Source organism: Artemia franciscana, chromosome 1 (assembly GCF_032884065.1).
Source record: "Artemia franciscana chromosome 1, ASM3288406v1, whole genome shotgun sequence".
Taxonomy (NCBI): Eukaryota; Metazoa; Arthropoda; class Branchiopoda; order Anostraca; family Artemiidae; genus Artemia; species Artemia franciscana.
This window is the reverse complement of record NC_088863.1, coordinates 58,091,805-58,117,782: the sequence shown is the minus strand read 5'-3', so window position 1 is coordinate 58,117,782 and position 25,978 is coordinate 58,091,805. Positions and strand designations below refer to the sequence as shown.

General features: G+C 35.6%; 1 protein-coding gene across 1 annotated transcript in view; it reads left to right on the top strand.

Moving 5' to 3' along the window:
- Positions 1–20,896, top strand: part of LOC136035166 (uncharacterized) — a 30,038-nt gene extending 9,142 nt beyond the window's left edge. Inside the window, exons 2-6 of the mRNA XM_065716774.1 lie at positions 2,426–2,575; positions 6,973–7,272; positions 12,729–12,875; positions 17,213–17,393; positions 20,667–20,896. Of these exons, the coding sequence (XP_065572846.1) occupies positions 2,426–2,575; positions 6,973–7,272; positions 12,729–12,875; positions 17,213–17,393; positions 20,667–20,825 (937 nt within the window). The 3' untranslated portion in view covers positions 20,826–20,896. The remainder of the gene's footprint in view (positions 1–2,425; positions 2,576–6,972; positions 7,273–12,728; positions 12,876–17,212; positions 17,394–20,666) is intronic.
- Positions 20,897–25,978: the final 5,082 nt, after the last annotated feature.

Sequence of the window (25,978 nt, the reverse complement as noted above, 5' to 3'; positions counted from 1 at the left end):
ACCAGTTATCATTCGCTTTTGAGTTCGGCATACTAACGACTTGGCTAAGACATATCACGTTTTTTGCTTAGTAAATTATCCAATAGTATTTTATGAGAAGTAACAAAGGCTAATAGCCAATTTTCTAGGCTATAGAAAAAAAGTACGATATATACAATGTATATAGTAGGGTTTCCGAACTTACTCATTTGACAATCCACCCGGTTCTGAACGAAAAGAAGATAAGACAAGAAAACATTTGAAGACGCTAGGAGCTCTGAATAGAGTGGAATGGAGGAACATACATAACAGTATTTGCATTAGCTTAGTCCGATTTTCAACTGTATAATGCTGCTTTTGCACATGAGTATGCGCCTGCTTCATAGGAATTCAATTCGTGTATTAATGTACGCCAGGGCTTATAAAATAAGATAAAAACTAAGTTCTAGGAATTCTATAAAATTCCATTAGGGCAAGAAGTTGGGGTAGGGGCATTGGGAACCCTTGGAAGTCGGACCGTGGGGGGCACACTCATGGGTGCTGTCATGGGCCCTGTTATAATATTATTAAGGGGTATAGTCATGGAAGTTCTTGAAACTTATGCAAAGGACGGTCCGATTACAATGAGACTTAGAATTCCCTTACGAAAAACTTCCAATCAAGATATTAAAAGCATATAGATCAACTTTAATAGTATTTCACTTTTGAAATAACGTCGTTAAATTATATCGTTCTCTCATAACACAGCAATTTTATCCGTCTCCATGTTAAGTGTCAATTTAAAATTCATCCCTTCTGATGGGATCATAAGTTAAGGGCCTTACAGTTCAACGCTAAATACGAAGACATCGGTTTACATATGTCTTTTGAAGTATGAAGTAAGGATAGTGGATTTATATTTTGATTTATGAAAAATCAGATATTTCTTAAAGGATAAAACTACAAAAGTTAAATACGTTATAAATCTATTTGATATTGAATTCGAAAAGTATTTACAGAAAAAGCATTATCTTAAGTCTGTCAGTTCATTGTAACTATTCAAGTGTTGCGTGAATACTAATAAGCTTTATCCGTGAGACCAAGCTTATATACCGAAAAAACTGGCTTTTCAACTTTAATTGCGGTCGTCCCTCTTATGTAGAACGTGTTATAATTTTAAATTCATCTAAGTATGTTATTTATGGTGTCATCGGCCTTGTAGAAGTAATAGTAACCGGTTATGCTAATGAAATTACCGTAGTATCCATGTAACCAACACTACTTATTGACAATAGGGATACACATAGTGTATTGATTAAACTCACCCACCCACTCCCCATCAACATTCTGAGAAAGTCAACTCAATGCTCCCAACTGCTTTTTAGAAGTTTCAGGCATGCTATTTTTAAAACCTGGATCCATGTCGTGTTTTGATTTAGTTCAACGTCCTATTTTGGCATTTCCTGAAAGTCTCAGAATAATGGTCTTAGCCTTCTCTGACATATTACAGACACGTCCTTTCGACAGCCGGAGTGTCCATAGACTCCTTTAAGCTCAACATTCTCTGAAAGCTTAGACTTATCAATTCTTGATTGTTATTGGGATATCGAAGATATGCTGTTTTCACAACCTGAATGCATATATTATCTTTTGATTACATTGAAGATCCTTAGCTTCTTAGTATCCCTGAAAGTTTCAACATAACACCCGTAGCCGCTCCTAAGATCATTATATACACACTCTTTTATCGACCTTGATGCACATAGTGTCTCCTGGTTCGTTACAATGCCCTTCTCTCAACATTATACGAAAGTTTTAACAAAATACCCTTAATATTTCCTGAGATATTACGAACCCTCCCTTTTGAGCGCCTGGGTGCACATAGTCTTTTGAGCAGTTATAGTAGTAGGAAGAGTAGTAGTCACAGTCAAAATCATATTAGTAGTAGTTTCAGTCGTACTCTTTAAGTATTCGTAGTCGCAGTACTTAAGAAATTTGTGTGAATTGGTGTGAGGAATGTTGTTTGTATATAGGTTCAAAATACCCATATGCTTTAGGTTTCTTTTGGGCTGAAGTCATTTTTGTCTTGATCATGTTGCAATGTTCAACATACACAGATATTAATCGAAAACCCCCTCAATATGTCGTTAAAGTTTCAATTTAATTCCCTTAGCCCACCCTGTGATATTGCAGATACACTTTTTCAGAAATCTGGATGCAAATAGTGTGTCTACATCCCCTTCCTCATGTTCTGAAAATTTCAGCTCATTATCGTTAGACATTCCTCAGTCACTACAGATGCACTCTGTTGTTAACCTGGATGGATATAGTTTCTTTTGATTTAGTTCAACATACCCTGAAAAATTCAATTTAATACCCTTAACCGTTCCTCAGGTATCGCAAATACATTCTATTGACAACCTTGGATGCATATATTGTTTGTTTTTTTACTATAATTATTATTTAGTTCAACAACCCCGACAACCAGCTCTGGCAGTTCCTACGCAATACAGTTAACTGTTCTTGGGATTTGCACAGATACCATTTCTGTCAGAGCTGACAAAGCAAAAGTTCTCTTGAAGCAATTTGAAGTCCAAAATGTGCTAAAAAGTATGTGGTTTTTGTTTAGTGATTGTTAATAATTAGAACGATTGCAAAACATTACTTTTAAAGCCTTTTTCTTAACTATCCCGGTAAAAGTTTATAGATGGTGAGATTTTTATATATTTGAATTTTTTTTTTGCAACCAACTTTAATACTAGTTGTTCTAAAGAACTCCAGCTAAATGGGTATGGAGAATTTTATTAAATAAATGGATTAGAAATGTCGACTTCTGTAGGGTTGAATTCATTTTGGCCCGCACCATGTTGCGATATTTGAATACAAAAATATTAATCGATCATTGCCGTTTCCTTTAATTCCCTTTACCGTTCCTAAATTGTCGCAGATGCACTCTTTTGAGAACCGTGGATGCAAATAGTGTCTTTTGGTTTAGTTCAATATCTCCCTCAACTCGGCCTGAAAGTTTTAGCTTAATATTTGTAGCTGATGTTGAGATATCGCGGGTCCGTCTTACTGACAAACTTGGGTGATGATCGTATCGAACCAAGGGTCATCGAAGATTAGGAGAGGGATCATTCGAATAAAGTTGAAAGTTTAAGTGACCAAAGAGATTGGAGGACAACTAGCCCCCTTCCCATTCCTCTTTTTCCCCAAAGGCCTCCGAAGAAAATATGTTAATAGCTATTTGCTTCATCATAATTTAAAAGGCCCAACCAATATGCTTGGGGCTGGTTACCCTCCGATATTTTTTTACTCTTAGTAAGGGCACTAGAACTTTCGATTTGCAATCGAATGAGCCGCCTCCAAAGTTTGTACGATCAATCCTTACTTAAAAACCTTATATGTTAACAATGGGCAACTTGTATGAATTACAGACCATCTCCAGGGGTGGAAGTTTTCAACCCCGAAGGCATAGCTACTTTACCTCTGTACTATTTTGAACAAACTGACTATCACAAAATATTGATCGGTTGTATTTGTTGGGGGAAAATGGCGTGCGTGGCCGGCTGCCCTTCCAACACTTGACTTTTAAAAAGGGCGCTAGAAGTTTTGATTTCCAATCGAATGAACCCCTTAAGTTTATACGACTGCCCCTTCTATCAAAACTTCATGTGTTAACGTTGGGCGAAATGTGTAACTTACAGCCCCTGTCCTAGGGCTGGGGAAGGGGCTTGTAAACCTGGTGGTATAGCCATTTGAAATTTGGACTATTTTGAATAAAATAGAAATCTAAAAATTTTGATCGGATACATTTGGGGACCTCTGTCCTCTGATTACTTTTGACCCCTTAAAAGGGTACTAGAATTTTTAATTTCTAGTTGAATTAGCCCCTCTAAAGTTCATGTGGCCAGTCCTTTCATAAAAGCCTTTGAACTATTGTGCGAGCGGGGCCGGCTGCTCTTCCAACACTTGACTTTTAAAAAGGGCGCTAGAACTTTTTTTTCCAATCGAATGAGCGCCTTAATTTTATACGACTACCCCTTCCATCAAAACTTCATATGTTAACGTTGGGCAAAATGTGTAACTTACAGCCCCTGTCCTTGGGCTGGGGAAGGGGCTTGTAAACCTGGTCGTATATTCATTTGAAATTTGGATTATTTTGAATAAAATAGAAATCTAAAAATTTTGATCAGATACATTTTGGGACCTCTGTCCTCTGATCACTTTTGATCCCTTAAAAGGGTACTAGAATTTTTTATTTCTTGTTGAATTAGCCCCTCTAAAGTTCATGTGGCCATTCCTTTCATAAAAACCTTTGAACTATTGTGCGAGCGTGGCCGGCTGCTCCTCCAACACTTGACTTTTAAAAAGGGCGCTAGAAATTTTGATTTCCAATCGAATGAGCCCCTTAATTTCATACGACTGCCCCTTCCATCAAAACTTCATATGTTAACGTTGGGCAAAATGTGTAACTTACAGCCCCTGTCCTTGGGCTGGGGAAGGGGCTTGTAAACCTGGTGGTATAGTCATTTGAAATTTGGACTATTTTGAATAAAATAGAAATCTAAAAATTTTGATCAGATACATTTGGGGACCTCTGTCCTCTGATCACTTTTGATCCCTTAAAAGGGTACTAGAATTTTTAATTTCTTGTTGAATTAGCCTCTAAAGTTCTTGTGGTCAGTCCTTTCATAAAAACATAGTCCTTTCATCGAACCTCTTCCAAGGTTTATACGACCACCTCTTCCAAAACCTTATATATTGACGATGGGCAACTCGTATAGCTTACAGCCCTTGCTCCAGGACCTGAGGGAAAGGGTGTCAATCGTGGAGGCATAGTTATTTGACTTTTGGACGGTTTCGAACTAAAAGGCAATCTCAAAATTTTGATCGGATGCATTTACGGGTAAAAAGGTGTGGGGGCCGGTTACCCTCTAATCTTTTTCAACCCTTCATAGGGGCTCTATAACTTTTGATTTTCAGTAAAATGAACCCCCTCCAAAATCCATGTGACATTTTTTCTATAGAAACCTTATATGTCAGCAGTTGGCAACTTGCATAACTTACAGCCCTTGTCCCGGGGTTTTGTTAACCCTGGAAGCATAGCTATTTGATCTTAGACCTATTTTGAACTAAATGGTTATCTCAGAATTTCAATCGGATGCATTTTGGAAGGTTTGGTGGGTGGGCAATCCTGGAGGCATAGTTGGTTGACCTTTAGACTATTTTGAGCAAAATGACAATATCAAAATTTTGATCGGATGCATTTGAGAAAAGGCGTATGGGGCCTTGCTGCCCTCATATCACTTTTGACCCTTATGGGAAGCACTAGAACTTTTTGATTCCCTGTTTAATGAGCCCTCTTGAAAGCTCATACGACAGCCCTTTCATAAAAACTATATTTTATAACAATTGATAACTTAGATAACTTACAGCCCTTTGTCCCGGGGGCTGTGGGAGGCCTGTCAACCCTGGAGGCATATTAATTTGGCTTTTGGACTATCTTGAACAAAATCGATGTCTCAAAATTTTTGGTTAGATGCATTTGAGGGGAAAGGGGCGTTTGTGAGGGGGGCAAGTTGCCCTCCAATCACTGTTGACTTACAAAAGAGCACTACAACTTCTGATATCCAATCAAATAAGCACCCTCTAAAATTTATACAAATGAGGTGAATGGTTGCTTTCCAATCACTTTTGACTCGTAAAAGGAGCACTAGAATTTCCTATATCCAATCGAATGAGCCCCCTCTGAAATTTAAACAACCATCCCTTCTGTATGAAGTGCCTCTGGTAAAATACTAATAAAAGATAATATTTAAGCCTTATGATCTCTTTATTAGCGCTACGCTTTGTTATCGTTGCCTACTGATCTGGGTTCATCTTTCATTTATATTTTTGCTCAGAAAATGTGATAAACTGTTTGATTCCACTAAATTTTTTTTTATTATTATTATTATCTTACTGAAAACGGCTAGCTGTTTTTTTTTTGTTTTTTTTTTTTTCTTTTTAACTGACAGTCTGGTCATTTCTTACCCCTTAAGACATCTGATCGACATTTCGAGGTATCTATTTTATACTTTCTCTGCGGCTGCTCAATTTTATATACTGGAGAATTTTCCTAGGAGGGACACCTAGCACCATGAAACAATTTGCCTCTTGCATAATTTATAGCTCTTGCCCCATGGGCTGGGGGGGGGGTCAAGACATCCTCAGAGGCATCTTGAAACAGCTATTTTGTTCAAAATACCTTTAGGTTATTTTGTACAAAATAGCTGTTTCAAGATTTTTCTCGTGTTTTTCTGGGTGGGGGGCTAAAAAGGGCGCATGGCCTGGTTACCTTCTGATCACTTTTCAACACACTGTGAAAATATCAATATAATACCATCGGCCAGAACTGTTTAAAAGGGGAGGGGTGACCAGGGAAAGCTCTCCTGGGCACCGTGGCAAAGAGACTGCCCATTTTGATCAAATTTCTCACTTTGATTCAGTTGTTTTGCTTATATTTGAGTCAGGAGAGGAGTGGTGTAATTAGTTTTTCCTCGTTTGCCATCAATCCTAGGAACAGCTCTGCCATGAGTGGTTTCAGAGATGTTACTGCTGCGCCACCTTGACTGCCAGCATGCATATAGTTGGTTTAAATATGTTCGACACTCCCTTAAAACATTTTCTGAAACTTTTCTTTTGACACTATGAACCTTCAAATTAAGTTCTGGTGTTTGAAGGCACTGTCGAAGTAAGCCCTAGTCTACTCCTCTTAGTTTTGCCTCGTTTTGAGTTCGAATCGGAAATTTATTGTAATTTATGCTCGTTTTATGTTTCATTTATTTGTTGATGATTATTTATGGTAGCCTAATTTTACGCTTGAAAACATTAATTGACTTTATTTCTGCTCATTTTTAGTTTAATGTAGCTTTGTACTTTTCTTTGAAAAACTTCTTTTGTGGAAATTTTTTTTAAATTAATTTTTATTCAGGTTTAATTTACATAGTCTAAAAAATATCCTTTTTATAGGACACTTGTGAATTCTTTACCTGATAAAGGAGAGAAAGTGAGAGAGTCCGTGAAGAGAATCGCGGAACTAATAGGGAAGAAAAACAGAACAGTTGATTCAACAGTTGGCTCTCTACTTGAAAAACTGACGATTGGTCCCAGAACTACTCTTGAAGAAGAAGTACAATCTGTTGAATGGAAAGGAAGAAATATATCAAAAACGATGTTAGATTCAGACGACGATTCAGACGCTGATGAAAAATATGCTATTGGAATACTAGCATCAACTGCAATACCACAAAAGATTATTAAGCAAAAGAGGTAGTTTATTAACTTAAAGTATATTGACCATAGATGAAAGGAGCAGATTAGTTTGGACTAATCCGCGCATTTGTAAATTAGAATAGGACTTCATCCTTTGTGGCAGGGCTGGAATAGTAGTTACGGCCTTAGAAAAGGTGATCTACGGCCCATAGATAAAACGAAATAAAATAAAGGTTTAATTAAATAAAGGTGGACATTGTCCGTCACGCTCCAGCCCAAAATCAATCCAATCTTTCATCCCTTAGATCTATGACTATCTACCTTAGTTCTGCCCTAGGAATGACCTATGGACGGATGATAGATAGACTTATCTATCAACAAATGAACTTACATTATTTTTATACAATCCTGAAAAGGGCTTATGACAGATTTGCCTCTCACTCACTTGGACTATCTGTCTTGGCTTTTTCTACAATTAGCCATGGCCTGATGCCCATAACTACTTAATTCTAATTTAAAATCAAAGGATCAAAATCAAACTGGTCCAGTGAAAAGCTTCCCTGGTTAAACTATTTTGAAAATAGAAATTTTCATTCTGATTCAACCGAAATATTTTCTTACGAGTAAAAAATTTTCAGAGTTTATAAAAAACAAATGCTTGAAAGACCTCAAAGACCAATTGAAATAAAAATTACTTAATTGAAATTACCATTGTCTCCCCAACTTTACCCACGATGAAAATTACATCTTTCAATAGGTTGCAATTGTGCGTGTTTTTTTTCCTATGGGTGATTGTATCAAAACAATTGTTGTAGAACAACAGAAGTAGGCTCAGTTAAGCATTAACAAAAACACAATAGTCATCTTTTTCAACAACTTATTTCAGCCGTTTTTTTTTTATGTAAAATGCCAGTTTTTGCCAAAATTGAACCGAAATGCCTAACAACACAGATTGTGAGGCGGCTAATTGACATGAAGTAATGTAAAATCTTTAGCATAGAGTTTAAACTTCTCCATTTCGAAAACCGAGTAGATTCGTATCATAGAAACAACATATCACTGATTTAATTTTTCTCAACAAAACTACTTCAAGCAAAATCTATATTCATAGAAATCTTTAACTCATTATCTTGCTGAAAAAAGCCATCGGCTTGTATCTGTTTTTTTACCTTACACATTATCCTGACTTCGAGAATATTTGTGTAATATACCATACAAGCACTGGACCTTCAGAAAAGCTTCTGAATGCCGAAAGACCTCTAAGCGGTCTTTTACCATTGTTACTCAGCGACTGGTATAATTTTCATCAAAATGGTTTCTCTCTTTCGGGTTTTTCTCTCATTTATAAAATGAGGAAATGGTTGTCTTCGATAGTATCAGGATCAATTTTTTTTAATTTGCATATTGAAAATTTGCCTTTCCATCAATGATGAACACTATTTAGCCAGCAACGATAGCGGAGAAATGAAATGTAGGGGGGCTAGCTAGAATTAATCTGTAATGCATCAATGAACTGAACTGACTTACTCAATTCTGGTCTTTAAGCAAAATACTAGCTGTGGGAATATACATGAAACATAGAATAGTCGAAACAAATCTGTCCTCAAAAAGGAAAGAAAATAAATACTACAGTAAAAGAAAGAAAGCAGTTAGATTTTTCGTGCTGCTCTTAACTGGCTTTCCACTTTGTTCCTTTTTTATCTGCTTAATCCCAGTAACCCAAGCTTTTTCTTTGACTGTGTACCGTCTTATCCAAAACCAATGAGCGTATCTACCATGATTTTAAAAATCAGCCGTACTTATTAGAGTAAGCTGAATTGTCTTTTTATGTTCTTGATAGTTCAATACATGCGGTAAAACTATAGTCGGTTCCTGGTTACCTGGGTCGGGCCTCTTTGGAGCTGAAGTAGGGACAGCAGCCTGATAATTTCAGTACCAAGAAGTGTGAAGGTGTCTAACAAAAGGAATTCCGATTGCTAGTTGGTATTGGAATTTGATGCATTCCTGGGTGGGCTGCCTACAAAGCATGTCTCATCGATTTTACGTCTGGCTGTCGTTCTTCCATGAGCAGGAGCAAAGCAATTAAAATAGCCATCTGGCTTTTGTCTTTATGATTAAAATGGGTCTTGAAGACTCACAAGGAAAAATCCTTTATAGCAACGGCATAGTTATATTCAAGTGTGCCCAATGATACCACTTTTGAACCTACAAATTTTCATTCCTAATACATCTGGCCCCGATTGACCGGAGCCAGTTGTGTTTGCACACAAGTGACCGATATCGAGTCTTCAGTAGAAAGTAGCAATGTCTACAAATTTCGTCCATCCTTAAGATCTACCTCTTACTTCAGCAGCACTGTTTCACTGTTTGCGACCCTTTCTTCAAGTACAAGATTGAATTAGTCTTTAGAGCACTGCCCTTAATCCTGAGAATTTGGGATGGAAAGTCTAGAACGGTATACTCTGCCCTATCCTCATGGATCTTCCAATGGGACCAAAGAAAATTCTCACCGTCGTGAAGTATTGTTGTTAGTGATCTTGTGATATTGACTGGTATAGCTGTTTTCGAAATGACTTCTTAATGGAACATTGTTTGAAAATCTTGCAAAAGGAAATAGTTGCTCTAATGCTCAGGTCCAAATTGAACATGAAGAAGACATGCGATTAATTAAAGAAATGTGATGAATCTCTAATCCTTTTGCAATTTCCAATTACCAGTGATTTATTGTTCAAATTAAAATAAAAAAATTACCTAGTTGTGAGTAGCTGCTTATTGGATAATAAAAACTTGGTGTGATCACATTTAATGTGAAGAATAAATTGACGTGGACACAACTTCTTCTCTGCATTAGCAGTCCAATTTTTTTCTCTAGGGATTCAACTTCGTGTAATGTTGTTTTCAAACCTAGATCGATGCTTCATTTATGGATGGGATTGGATTTCTTAACTTGAGTGTTCAAACAAAAGGTGCATATTTGCGATCTACGTACAGGATTTACCTATTACCGACTTATTATACTCGCAAATTAAGTCGTTTTTAAAAAATCGTGAATCATGATTTTAGAAGAAAAGACGAAAAACAGTCACTTTGGCCTCGATCGATTTTGGCTGATTTCATACATGCTGTAGAAAATATTTTTCCGGTTCAAATGATACCAAAATCAAAACTTTTGCAATTTGTTTGAGGTAACCCCTAAAATTAATCTAGATTGACTACTATTGCTGGTTTCTGGGCTCACTAAAATTAACAAAGTAATGTAGATGACATGATAGTATCTGCATCAATACAGGACACCAGTGTTGCAATTGCTTGCTAAAACCATTACGCTAGGAAAAGAGTTAATGGCATGTATATTTGACATTTCGGGATACAACTGTTTTGATAAGCTACCTCTACCCCAGCTTACCACTGAAAAGACCTAAAATATTTTTTTCTTTAAGACAAAAATGATTATGCTGCAAATTTACATTTACTGGTTAAAGTAGCACCTGCCTATGGAAAAAAGCTCACCACGGAAAAAAACTGGATTGGGTTTATTAACAGGGAAGTTTGGCTACATCACTTGGGGCAGCAGCTACATTAAGTGGAAAATTCCTATGCAGGAAGAGGGGATTTTGGTACTGATCTCTTCTTCCTCTCAGATCCTCGAAATTTTTCTTGCAACTGTATTTCTTCTTAAGAAAAAAAATTGTTTTATATTAGTCTGATCAGCACACTTGTTTCGTCCTATACAATTCAAATTTTGTTTTATATCACTTGCTTAAAGTTGTTGAAGCTTTTAATTTTTTTTCAAAGTCGAAAATTCCTAGTATAAAGTGGTATTTAGTTTTTCTACATCCTATGGCTCCAGTATTTGTGCCTATTTTATTATGTTTGTTATTGTCTTGGTTGACACTATATTTTTGTCTAAATATCGTTTTAATCGTTTAAGAAAATTAAAAAAAAACTGCATACTAGGACAAATCTGTCAGAAAAAATACCTCTCATGACAAATAACCTCTTTTACTCTCTTTGTCATTGATCTTCATCTTTGGGATAATTATTTCCTGCGTATGTAAATAATACAAATCAAACTTCCAAATAGTCTAGTAAATTGTACTTCTAGAGCCTTTTTGAATAGGCTTAAACATAACATATTTGAATAAGCATGAAGAATAAAAAAAATGACAATCTCAAAACTGTCGACAAACAGAGTCGAGATGGGCTGACTCTGGCTGAGCTAGCGTAGTCATACCGCTGAACCATACTCCAACAAATATAATCAGCTACAACTAGGGTTTACACCACAGGATTACAAGTCCAGCGTACCAGCCACTTGGCTAGTACGAATGAGACGTAAAAAAAACTTGCACAAAATTTCTCCTTTCTCTCTCCTACGTTTCAAGTATGTATGTATATGCAGAGTCTTTTGACTGTGATCCAGACGAATGGACGAACAAGAATCTTATATCAAGTCTCTATAACACATTACAGTGCTTTTGTGCGTTTGCATGTGATAATAATTTATAGACATTGACAAATCCTGTATCTGTGGATCTAATTGACAGAAGATCTTTCGTATAAAGGGTGTTTAGTAGAATATACGTTTGATAAAATTTTATGTCCTTAACCTCATGAAATGTTTCAATAGAACATATAATTGTGGACTTTTGAAGCTCGATTATGGTTCTTTTTAAAGTTTGAAACTCCTGATGAAAAATGGTATCTAGTCCCTCGTTGACCTAAGGTTCAGGTGTTCTTACCAGTTTTATTATGATTATTTTATTGATTTGTTTTACATTATGTTTATCTTTATATCATCCAAATCTTTGAAGAAAATTTAATAATGTTTGTATGCTGGAAAATAAATCTACTTGGAGATTTGTCTCCCACAACAAATGAACTCTTACCTTTTGTGACTCTCTTCATCATAACAATATAGAGTAAACTTCCCAAAAGTGTTCTGACTTTTGCTTCTACATCCTTTTTGAATAAACATCAAACACTTCAAAAAGATGAAAAAATTCTTAAACTTTTTTACATTCAGAAAGTCACCCGCGTAGTGCCTCATTCTCTGCTCTCGGCCACGAGTGTTGTGCGTGGTTGTGTGAAGTCATCCGATGCTTCCTGTGTTTTTCTTCTAGATTTCTTTAGGCATATATTTGGAGCTGGGTCGATCCTGACTGAGCTTACAGAATGACACTGCTAACCCATATTCCAAATCAGATAGCCAGTGACACCAAGACTCAAACTTCTTCGCTTATGGACAAAGGATGGCAATTCTATCGTGCCAACCACTCAGCCAATATGAAGAATCCATAAAAATAGCATAATCTTCTCTCATATATTTGTCAAAGTATGTATGTATATGCAGCGTTTTGAATTTGTAACTTGTTCTATATTGTTTATGTAGCTCAAATTTTGTTTGTATCCTGTCTAGCCTAGAAACTAGTCGAAACATATCACTTAATTCTGATCATTGGGTATCCTAGATTTGTAATCAATATGTTTTTTGTTTTTTTTTTCACAACAAGAGAAGAGAAGCCTTTAATTTCCAAAGAAGAAGTTGCACGACTTGAAAATATGAGTTTGAAGACTTACGAAGCTAAGATCATTGAATTGAAGAAAAGAGCCGATGCCTTAGAGAAACAAAAATTAAGAAAGAAGTTTCATCCCCACAGGTAATTTTCGATAAAAACTGTTTTAAAACAAATCATTTCAAGACCGCAGATAGGCTCAAGGAAGCTGGTTGTTATGCCCACTCTCCGGATTAATCTCCACAGAATATATTTCTACTGTAGCATTTAATTTGACGCAATTAAGGAACATAGTACTATCCAAGTACTATTTTAATATTAGTCTATCAATCTACCCTTCAAAGTCGACATTTTTTTCCGACACTTCCCCTCTCTAATCTAACTCGAAATAAACAAACTAATGAGCCACCTTCTCACTTGATCATGCTGTTGGTACCCCTGTGCACTGATCTCAACTCTTTCCTTGTTTTTTCTGGTTTTTTTTCTTCTTGAAAAGTTCTGATTCTTTAAAGTTTTTCTAGATGATTAAGGATGGAAAGAAATTGTAATCGTTACAATTATTGTTTTTGTTTAATTGTACCTTTGTACGTACTTTGGGTATAAAACACTGAGTTGGGCTCTGAAATACAATGGTTTTTACCTATTCTCTATACACCACTACAGTTATTATCAAGAACAGACTTGTTTTACCTGATTGTGCTCCGTCAATTCCGACTGACAAAAACAAATTTAATGTTTTTAAAAACAAACAAATAAAATAAAACAAATGTCACAAACCTTTACAGTCTAAGAGAGATTTGAGCTATTTTGATATCTCGCTTTGTTATTTTGCTATCTTGTACTATTTGTTTGCCAGATTCAATAAGAATTTGTCTATAGGTTCGCTTGAAAATCCTTTTGAGTAGCCAGCTATTGTCAGAGAATTCCTCTTTAAGTGTCAATATTGATTCTGAAACAAAATTCTCTCTTTCCCTGAAAAAAAAATCCGTACCGACAATATTTAGTATTAAATCGAGACTGGGTTGTAGCAATATAGCCATTTATTGAAAGTAAAATTGTTAAGTTGAAGACTTATAAGATACAGTAGGCTTCACTCTACCTGATATTGATTAAAATTTGGGGGCATATTAATAACTGGACTCTAAAATTTTCTTAATATCTCAAAGTAAGGGGCAGTTCAGCATTTCACTTTTTATAAGTTGTAATTGTAAATTTAACGTAAGAATAAGGCTTTTTTTAGTCATTTTATCTTCCATACTTCCTTCTCCAAGGAAATCATTGGCTATTGACCATCCACAAACATAAACTGAAATACTTGATTTGGTTGAAAGCTCTACCCGCTTGATAAAACCATTGTAAAGCTTCAACCAGAGGTCTTTAATTCAAGAAGTCTTTATGTCAATGGGGATACACTTTAGAGCAATGAACAGAATAATTCTGAAACTAGGGGCTATAGAAGGGTATTATTATTAGTTATGTTTAGTAGGGTTCTGTTAACGAGAATATAGAAAAAGATTTTAACACCCATTCTCTTTGTACGATGCTGTTTACTTCACGGAGGAAAATTTCATCGTATTTTTCTTCCGGAAACGAGAACTTGAATTTCAGACTTGGCCTTTATGTCACCTTAATTATTACGCGTCACTCAGTGTATGGTCTCGTGGACTAATCTTCTTTTCTTCTTTATTGGCAGATGAATATTCGGCCATTCATTTCGCTGATATTCGGCCAATGATATTCTTACGTTTCCTTTGAATTGTTTGTAATAAAAATAAGGAAAATTCAGCTAAACGGAAAATCTAAATTTTTATTTTGAGTCTCCACCTAAACATTATAATGTTTTTTTTTTTGTGTGCTTTCAAAGTGTGTGATAATGATTAAAAGGGATTGGAAAGGTCTATTCTGTAGATCTAATCGGAAGAAGACCTTTCGTATAAATGGGCTTTAGTAGAGTAGATGTTTCGTAGTAGATTATGTCCTTAACCTCATAGTATGTTTCAGTAGAACATCTAATTGTATATTTCTGAAGCTTAACAAGACAGTGTAATCTGAAAGAACATCGAAGTAACCCTAAAAAATACTGTGCTAGCTTCTGTTCCGATAATTCAAATTCAGATTGATAACGCCGTGGCAAGGCTTATCAGCGAAAATTGAATCTATGACTGGTAGTTGTCAAATATACTTTTTGCTCCATGCATCGGTGTATCTCTTAGGCTATTAAAACCTGACGAAAGCTTTAGAGGATGTGTCTTCCTTGTGGATAATTTATTGGGGTAGTCATATTTCATATTCTTGATTTAACAGTGGAATCCAGTCTCTTGTACGAAAATTCTGAAAAATTCATTGAACATAGCATAATATGTTATTGTTCAAGACACTGTTGAGAGTCACGAAAAAAGAAATGTTTCCTCCCATTTTATGAATTTCCCAAGAGAAAAATCCCTTTCCTCCCTTTGTGCAGGTATATCTCTAGGATTATCTTGCGATCACAAAAATCTTTGTCAAGTCATGTTGGAAATCACGCAAAATGTTAGGTCTACATATTTCCTTTTAGCTAAAAACTGCCTTTGACTTCCCAACCTACGAATATCTTCTTATATTCACTGAAATTCTGTTTAGTTCTTCAGCAATCCAAAGTCGTTTTCACAGATGAAAGTGAAAGCACTGATTAGGCAATATATTTTGCTTGTTACTTTTTTGAAAATGCTATATTGAAGTAGAGAAACATATCTAGCAGCATTTTTATAACAGTAAAATTTGGAGTAGCTGATCCTTCTACTTCAAAAATTGAAAGGCAAAATTAATTTTGTAGTTGATTGATCGGAACTATGATTTTTGTGTGTTAGTCTTTATAAAGAGATTCAAAGCAATTGGATAGGTTCACTAACCAGGGTAGTATTATTAGTAAAGATGGCAGATGCAGTTGGCAGATGTGAAGAAGTAGAATAACCAAGGCCAAGAATGCTCTTTCATGATTGGGAAAGATTTGGAAAGAATATTAAAATAAGTTCCCAGTCCTAGATTTGAATATTGGAAGCTAAAGCGATAAAAATGGTGATGTAAGGTTCAGAAATGTGGGTACTTTGGAAGAAAGAGGGAGATTTATTGGATGTTTTCCAGATTAATTTTGTACGGATAATTTTGGGTACCCATTTGAATTGCCCTTTTCCAAATAGTAAGCTCTACGAAAAACATGGCTGCACTCCACTGTCTAGGACTCTAAGTAAAGGTAAAAAAAAGGTAAAGGATACGGCATTAGACTTTACATTCCGTACCGGCGGTGCTGATCTCCGTTTCTTGGCCCTTCAGCCAGGAAGTGCAATGGGGGGTCGGGGGCCAGCCATCCTGTGCTTTCGCACACCCTTCCTGTTTACCTTCCCCAGATTTCTCCAGGTACCCATTTAGAGCTAGGACTCTAATGACAGAATGGCTCAAATGGCTTGGACCCTTTCTGCGCATGACAGATGGCATATTGCCAAAGATCGTCATTTTCGGCTATTTATATATGGTCAAAGCAGGTTGTCTCCAAATGGAGTGGGAAGATGTCGTAGGAATGAATTTAAAGGAAATAAAGAACTTCTTGGGGGGGTTGTAAAGGAGTAAGTTCTGAAGAGATTTGGGTGGAAGAAGATCGTGCGCAGCTGTGTTGATCTGAGGTGTCTTGGTGCTGCAGTTAGCTGTTAGTACTTAGTAGTAGCGGTATTCTCTTAAAATGTAATTTATTTGATTTTATTTCAAATGTTTTACTAGATTTACTGGATGTTTTTGTTTTTTGTGCATATTAAGTTGCATTTGTTATGATTCTTTTTTTTTCTTATTTTGTCTAGATTTTTATGGCTCATTTTCTTTGAAAAATTTCTGAAGGAAAAATAAATCTCTCTCGGTCATTAGCGAATAAGTTAAATGAATACACTTTAATTAACGCCTCATGAACCAATGAATATACAATGAATGAACGGATACATTGACCTTAGTCTCTGTCCTTCTAGATCGCAACGAAAGACTAATTAATTGTGATAGTGCAAAATCAGGGTCGCCTCCCCCTAGTGATTTATCACTTTTTCAGTGATTATTTATATTGCCTAAACAAAAAAAAATACTAAATCAGAACATAAATTACTAGATTACTGAAGAAAGTCACAAAAAAATCACTAAATAATTACTAAAATCTAATGTTTTTTACCGGGTGGCAACCCTGCGCAAGATCCATGAACTGAAGGCTGTGATTTGTAGAATCATGTGATTTACAAGATACAAATACAAAGAAACTGGTATAAAAGTTCTGAAACTATTTGATTTTAAATTTTAGTTGATGAGATACAAATAATACAAATAGATAAATTTGTGTGGTTTTATTTTTAACCTAAAACTCTTTTTTTTTCCTGGTAGGAAAACACTTGATTCCGTTACACATTTAAATATACTGTAAATAATTAGGATTTATGTCAGTTTTTGTACTAAACTCTCCAAATTTCTTCCAGAAACCTCAAATCTGCATATGTTCCACAAAACGAGTCTGATACTGAGAAGTCAAAACCAAGCTGGAGAGAAGATGAAAGCGCGATCTCTCCTCCGACTTTCTCCAAGTACTGTTCAGGTGGCGTGGCATTTTCATTAGAAGAGGCTCTCATTCTTGAAAAATCTCAGCAACAAAAGTACAAGGTTAGTCCATAGGCTATTCTATATTTTTTTTTGTTAGCATTGCTGATTTTTCACTGTAGATACTACTACTACTAACAACCTGCCGCAGCAGCAAGCCATCTAAGGCCAACACAGCTACGCACGCTCCTCTTCCATACCATCCTATTAAAAGCCTCCCTCTTTACATCCTCCTAGGAAGTTTCCGTTTCCCTTAAATCTTTCCTTTCGACATCTTCCCAACCCAACCGAGGACAACCTGCTATCCGTTTAACCCTAGACGGTTGGCCGAAAAGGACAATCTTTGGAAGCGAGTGATGCTTCATTCCGGTCGCTGTTAGTGCAGGTCAGGTAAGCTAAAAAAAGGGTAATAGCATTGTGGTACTCTCAAGTTCCCTAATTTTAGTTTCTTTCAAACTGGGAAATTCAATTGCAGGGATAGAATACGGTATTTTAATTAAAGGAACATGAATGCGTTTCATAGAACGCCGGTTAAGCGGGCTCTTTTTCTATCACATATTTTCGATCATCCTGATTTTTTGAGAAATTAACCAAATTTGGGAAAGTATCAATATTATTTGCTTGTGTTTGCTATTGAAGCAACACCTTTGTGTTTCCCCCCTGTTTTTCTGTCTATCTCCTATGTTGCGTAGTTTCTATTTATTCCAAGAAAGTAAGAAAAGAATAACCTCTTCAGCTATTACGGATAGAGGGGACCTCAGGCTGGATTGTTGGACGTGACACTACATTTTGGAAAGCTGGGATCAAAAGAACAGTTTTGAGCCACTGTGGGAGCTGAAGCAGGGATGTCATTTTGAGTTGTTCTACCAAGCCTTAATTTCTTCGTGCCAAGTTTTTACTTTCGAGTAAGAGCCTCCATACAAGAAGGCAAGCGAGAAGGCACCAGTTTCAAATGGAGGTTAGACTAAAATCGAAAGTGTTCACTATGAGTTACGGTCCCCATGGCAATACCCCATTGCCAAAACACCTTTTTAGTAACATTAATAGAAAAATTCTGAGACAAAAACTGGAATATCTTCCAGCTGATCCAAAAGCTATCCATCTACTATCAAAATTTGTGATTTTTTCAGTTACATTCGTTATTGAATTTTCTTCGTGTTCTATGCTCACACTTTATTCCTCTGCCAACTGAGGAAGAGGAACGGTATCATATATTTAACACTTATAGATTTTAGTCTATCTTCAATTTGAAGCTGGTGCCTGCCTGCTTGCCTGCTAGAACAGAGCTTTCCACTCGAAAGTAGAAACATGGTTTGATGAAACGAAAGCTTGACTGCATAACTTCGGATAGTTCTCTCTGACACAGGCTATAGAACTCCACTTCACTTCACACACTGTAGGCTCTGGCTCAAGGACAAGCAAAAACCATCCTTTTTGGCCTTGTTCTACGAATCTTTCCAAAATGCAAAGTTATATTCATCAATCCGGCCTGATGTGTTCACTTTCCATTAAAAATGCAGGGGTTAGACCCTTACCACTTTTTAGGAATAAGCAGAAACCGGAGTGCTAGGAAAAAAAAACACGACAAAACCAAAGTGTTGCTCTCGCAACTCAATAATCCAGCATTAGCCTGTATACATAGTAAAAACATTGATTAGGTGTCAGGGGATGGAGAAAAAATTTAATTTTCAGTGGAAACATATTTCACGGATTTCAAATTTGAAAAGTTTTTAAGACTGTGTTCAAAGACCGTGTTATGGTTTATTTTCGAAAAATTAGAAGCAACATAAATCTAGTTTCATTGTGTAATGGAATGAGGTTAATCGGTTAACCTCATCTATACGAGAAATTCATCAAATTGATGAAGTTTATCACATATGAAACTAAATCCAGTTAAAAAAAATGGATATATGTCCTTTTTTGTAATAGCAACTATGATTAAACAACGAAATTTTTATCCACGCCTCGAAGGATTATTCGCTGAAATTCCAGTTTGGAGAACCACTTCAACAACTGGCACTCCCATTGGGTTTGTAGATGTCTACAAAAAGATTAGACTCTCTAGTCTAATCTTTTTGTAGACATCTACAAACCTCGTGAACCTCGTTTCATATTGACTACATTAATGTTTTGTAAGAAGAAAACTTATAGAAACTTCCAAATCTCCTCACTAGATCGCACCTTCAGCACACTAAAAGAAATCTCTAAGGAAAATAAGTACCAAAGTCTTATACAAGAGGCTGGTAGGCTAACCTCATCCATGTCAATTTAATCGAGTCTTAATGTACTAAGAGTCAGTGTTTATGGAGGTTTTTAGCCCATTCGAGCTAAACATAAGATGACTCTGCAACTCAAAAACTTCAAGGGTCACTTAGCTTGAACAATCTCACTCAAGTTGGTGTCTACATTAATAAGTCCACGTATTACTCAAATTTGCTTTCCAAATGGATAAAATTTACCTTAGGGTTGAGCTTGCATTAGTGTTGAATGGAGTGTTGAACTTCAATTTATTTCTAAAACATAATCTGAAACTTCTGAACTGTTTATTTAATTTCCTTTTTCTTTTTTCCATGAGGTGGTGCTTATATTTCAAGCACAATGTATAGCAAGTATTTTCCCATTACCTACTTTTCACACCAATACAGTACGTCCAACGTGACCTTGATTGGCTATCTAACCAGGACATAGATCATACGCTGTTGCTACTCCATATCCACAAAAACTTATCAAACGTAACAAAAAATAGTTCATTTTCAACAAATTGCCAAAATAAGTTATATCATTTTAACTGCCATTGATAAAAGTAAATGTCATTCCAAACTTTGAAGCTTCTGAAGGTTCAAAATTCTTATCGGCAGTGAGGTTTCATAATAGAATTAGGAGCTGCTATGCTTCTATAATTGTTTTTGTCCTTATCCATGTTTTTGTCTTCATACTATATTCGAAAATTGAAACGAAAACTTACTTTATCTCACGAGGTACCTACACAGGAATTTATTTCGGGGGGGGCGTGCTATGAATTATCCATAACCCCTTATTTGGATGATTTCGTCATATAAAATAATGGAAAGCCAGTATGGATGGATTATTAATTTTCACTTGTAGGCTATGTACTTGATAGTTTCATTTATTTTTTTTTTTAGTCGTTGTATTAGAACAGCAGACAAAAGAAAAATATTGTGATATTACCATAATTGTCCTTGCCCTTGTTCTTAGCTGATTTAAATAAAAATTTCTAACAGATGGGTTCTCTAACAGATCATTCTGCCGAGTTAAGGTATACAAAAAAGAACAATATCTACAAAATTTACATTACATATGCATATATACTTATAGGAATTGATGATGCAGCAAGCTATGGCTCGAATCACCTTTGGACCTGGTGTTCCCGTTGTTGAAAAAGAGAATGACTCATGGTCAGATGAATATGATGAAGTATACGATGATGAAGATGACGACAAAGCTGGCACTGTGACTTTCTCCTTTAAAGAATAAGTTTAACATGGATTTGTGTGGTTTTATTTGGAATTTTGAATACAAATGAAAATTTCTGTTTGTAGATCAAACCTCTAATATTTTCAGCATCCAAACATTGGATTTTTCTTATTAGTTTCATTAATCTCATTAATAAGCCAGTTAGGCCGCTTGATTCAGTACCCATGTTGAAAAATTTTGTTAAATTAGTGTTTATTTAGTTAAAATTATAAATTTGCAACCGGAACCCCTGCCGATAATCCACAGACCTTATATGAGGGGGTCACTATCCAAATGAAAAAATGGGGCTTGATGAATGGAAGCCGTGAAAAATGATATTGGCCATGAGTGATGGGCTGAGCTGAGGCAACGATTAGACACTCTGTGGAAAGTGATTGGAGACAGCGGGCACCCCCTCCCCGCCTATCCCGAAGCGAGAGCGAGAGAGCGAGAAGCTTGAATGCTATACAGTGAACATGGGCTAAATGGGAACCCCATATGAAAATGAGTATATTGTTGGTATGTGTGAAGCGGATGGTTACTACCACTTATCTCGTTAATTTCAAATAATATTTCATTATTTTAGATCCCATTAACTTCAAGGTCCCTTTTATTTATGTAACAGCTAAATATTTCTTCGTGAATTTTCTCACCAAAAATTTACAAAAACAAAAAATAGCGAGTTATTACACTGTCCGTTGTACAAAATTCAATCGTCAATTATCATGGGGCTTGGAATAAATCAACGTAAAGTATTCCTTTGAGCTGCGATTATTATTTAAGCTTGCTTAGATCAAAGGCTATTGACTAGGTGATGAGGAGCCAAACTAAAGTTACAAGTTTTAACTTTTTTACCATCAAAAACTTTGATTGAAACTTGACATTTTATGGTCAGGCGAATACACAAGGAAGGATGCTTTCGATTTTCGACCCCATTTACTCCCCTCTCATCCAGAGGCTTAGTTTGTTATAGGACAGGAGGCAACTACGCCCCAACTCCAGTTTTTCCCCTAGCTGAAATTTAATTTCTTCAAAAATCTGGTCAAAACTGAGATAGGCCTACTTAATTCAAGCATCCACGGAAACAGATCAGTTTTCATGAGTATATCTTGCCTTTTTGGTACTATATGGCTCATTTTTCACTTGTCATTTTCACTTGACTTGGGAAAATCACCCCCCCCCCAGGGCTTTACGTCCCTACTTTCGTCCCTAAATTAGACCAGGATTTTTATGGCTTTATCAATAATTTCATGTATACCTTTTTTTATAATTCTTTTGTCTCCTGGGTTTAATCCAGATTTTGTACTCTTATCAAATATAATCTTCCCTCGAAATTAACTTCTAAGAAAGTATGTAAGGATTTTCGGTCTACAAAGCACCCAAGGAGTGCAAAAGCAAGTTAATGCATGGATTTTGAAACAAGTGAACGAAATATAGAGGGACTAAAGCCACGTCAAACAAGGAAACTTCGGAGAAATTTTGCTCTGTCATCTGAAATAGCAGTGCCAAGAGATCGAGAATACACCGATTAAGTGTTTGGAAAACAGATTCTTTCAGTATTTTTAGAGTGAGTTAAGAAAGCCAACTACAACACTGAAATATTTGACGAATTACTTTATGAGTCTCATAAGCCATAGACCAGCCTAGATTTCTCTTTGGTATAACTAGGAGGAACGAGAACAAGAGAAACCTATTGGATATTTTTACGTCTACCTAGTATTTTTTTATTTAATTTTTTAACTTGACTATACAAGAACACAAAAAGCAGAAAAAAAACATGGTTCACAAACCTTAACCAACGAGTAAAGGGTTGACTTCTTAAGATATAAGATGTTTTTCATTCAGGTGGACATCTTTATTCAGTGCCATGGAAAACCCTATAGCAGATCTTCTAGATGCCAGCAAAGTAATTTTCTAAAACACCGTATGACTAGTAAAAATACAATTGAAACCTGAATTCAATTTGAACTCATTCCACAAATATCAAAAACTTCGACATTAATTAATTATTAATGTCTTGTCGTTGGATCAAATCGTTTTACAACTCAATTTGACTAACTTTTTGTTGAATTGAGCGAAATTAAAAACACTAAGGATCGTTGGTTCCATTTTTAGAAGAAGTACATCAAAAATCTCCTGTTAAAATATTCAATCCCACAGCGCAAAAAAAGAAACAAAAAAATTCGGTAGGTTTTCAAATTTGTAACTTAGTTCTACTGGATGAAAGCAATTTTTTAATTAGGCTCATTTATTGACCTTGCGGCAAATTTAACTAATTGTATAAGTAATTTTTATGATTATTAATTTATAGTATTGCTATGATTAGTAATTTATGATAATTGATTTAATGCTTTGATTTCATCAGCTAGTTAGTTAGTCGGGTAGTCCAACCCGAATGACAACAAAACCCTTTAAAACACTCGCGGCCTCTTTCTAAGTGCCGATTAATTAAAAGAAAGAAAAATATGAATGTAAAGATCGATCTGAAATTTAGAACAAACAAAAATCTTTGCTTCACAGTTTATGCAAGATATATCTAAAAAATTGATTCAAATAGACTAACTTGTGACATTTCCCCACATTTGTTGAATTCTCAAAAACTAGTGCTCTACTGAGAGCAAAAACCAACGCAACAAAATAGAATTAGGAATTTAAAAAACCCTTAGATAGCCGATGCCCCGGTCCCTCCCCTTTCGAAAGTCCCTAAGGCTCTCAATAGACTTATCTTGATCATGTAATCAGTAAATTTTATGACACATTTCTTAATTATCAATAAAATTCGAGTAAGCCCTGTTTTTCATGTACGTGTTGCATAAACTGTGAAGCAACAATTTTTGTTCATTTTAAGTTCCAACTTCGCTCTTTATTTTCATAAAAATTTAATTTTTCAATTCATTTTGTTCGTTTTCGGGACTTAAGATATGTACAGTAGAGCTTAAAAAAGGGTTTTCGTCCAGCTTTAGTAAAGAAACTAAAGAAGTGAACATAAGTTTTTTTTCGTTATGGGGCAATAAACATAGATTTTACTTAGCAACTTTACTTTTCTTAAACTCACCCCTAAAAATTTTTGCAATTTTGTCACATAAAGAGTTCGAAAGGTAAATTATCCTTCTTATAGCTGAGGAGTTGCAGATTTACAAAAAAAACTCAAAATCCTTTTATTATTATTGCAGTTTTTTACTGCGATGGTGTAAAGTTGAGCACCTAAAAAGAAAATACACTTTCATTATTTTTCTTTCTTGAACTTTAGCATTTTTCATTATAAAAAATAAAAGTTTAAAATAAGAAACTTGTCTAAATTCAGGGGGTAGGCCACTTCCCCTGCTCCCAAAAGACAGAGCTGTGGATGGCATCATAGCTAGTGATCAATTCCTTCACACCTTGATGAAAGTAAAGCTCTAGCTGTGAAAACTTCACATGGTTTCACATTTGAACGCTCCTACGATGTCCCAGTGTTCCGCTAGCGCTAGAGAGACAGAAAAAAAATGTAGGCTATATCATGGTTTCAAGCTGTTGCTGAATTCACGAAAATGTGTTTTGGGGTTTTGCTTTTACTGTTAGGAAAAACATGAACAGTATTTATTATCAATCCTGAACAAGATTACATAAAAAAAACTAGTTTTTTTAACTGAAAGTAAGGAGCGACATTAAAACTTAAAACGAACAGAAATTACTCCGTATATGAAATAGATTGTTCCCTCCGCAATCCCTCTTTCTTTACGCTAAAGCTTTTAATTGTTTTAAAAAGCAGAATTGTGGCAAAGAGTCAAACTTTAGCGTAAAGAGCGAGGGATTGCGGAGGGAACAATCTATTTCATATACGGAGTAATTTCTGTTCGTTTTAAGTTTTAATGTCGCTCCTTACTTTCAGTTAAAAAAACTAGTTTTTTTTATGTAATTTCTGAACGTTTTTGAATTAATTCATGTTTGATTTTGACTCTCCACACGTAAACTATTCAAATGAAATTTGCATATTAATTCCTTTTTTGGCTAAATGGCTTTCTCTTAGTTTTGATCATACGATTTTGAGAAATATGGGATGGGGAAGGAGGCCTAGTTGCCATGCAATTTTTCCGTTACATAAAAAGGCAACTATTAATTTTAATTTTAACGAATTTTTTTATTAGCAAAAAATATACGTAACTTTAGAATTAACTTACGTAACAAACTTTTATATTCTTTAATTATTATTATGTATATGAGGGGGTTTGTACCCTCGTTAATACCTCGTTCTTTACACTAAATCGTAAGTTTTGTCCCAATTTTTTAAGAATGACCCCTGAATCAGAAAGGCCGTAGAATAAATAGTTGAAATTACTAAAAATACTTTAGCATAAAGAGCGAGGTATTTATCTCCTCCTAAATACCTCGCTCTTTATGCTAAAGTATTTTTAGAACCCCTCATATGCGTAATAATCTCTGTTCGTTTTAAATTTCAATGCTGCTTCTTCCTTTCATTTGAAAAAACGTTTTCATGTTTATTTTTCATTGTTTTCTTATAGTAATGCTAGAGAATCCTGCGCTTTTTTCATTGAATTTTTCTTCCCCCATGACAGATTCCTCCAAAAAAAGATCCTCCAACATAGCCCCCTCTCCTCAGCCCCACCCCCAAACAAAATAAAATCCCCCTGAAAACGTCTGTACACTTCCCAATAACCATTACTATATGTAAACACTGGTCAAAGTTTGTAACTTGCAGCCCCTCCCCCAGGGATTGGTGGGGAGTAAGTCATCCCCAAAGACATAGTTATTAAGGTTTTCAACTATGCTGAACAAAATGGCTATCTCAAAATTTTGATCCGCTGACTTTGGGAAAAAAATGAGCGTGGGAGGGGGCCTAGATGCCCTCCAATTTTTTTGGTCACTTAAAAAGGGCACTAGAACTTTTCATTTCCGTTAGAATGAGCCCTCTTGCGACATTCTAGGACCACTTGGTCGATACGATGACCCCTGGGGAAAAGAAAAAAAAAAAAACAAAAAAAAAAAACAAACAAATAAACACGCACCCGTGATTTGTCTTCTGGCAAAAAATACAAAATTCCACATTTTTGTAGATAGGAGCTTGAAACTTCTACAGTAGGGTTCTCTGATACGCTGAATCTGATGGTGTCATTTTTGCTAAGATCCTACGACTTTTAGGGGGTGTTTCCCCCTATTTTCCTAAATAGGGCAAA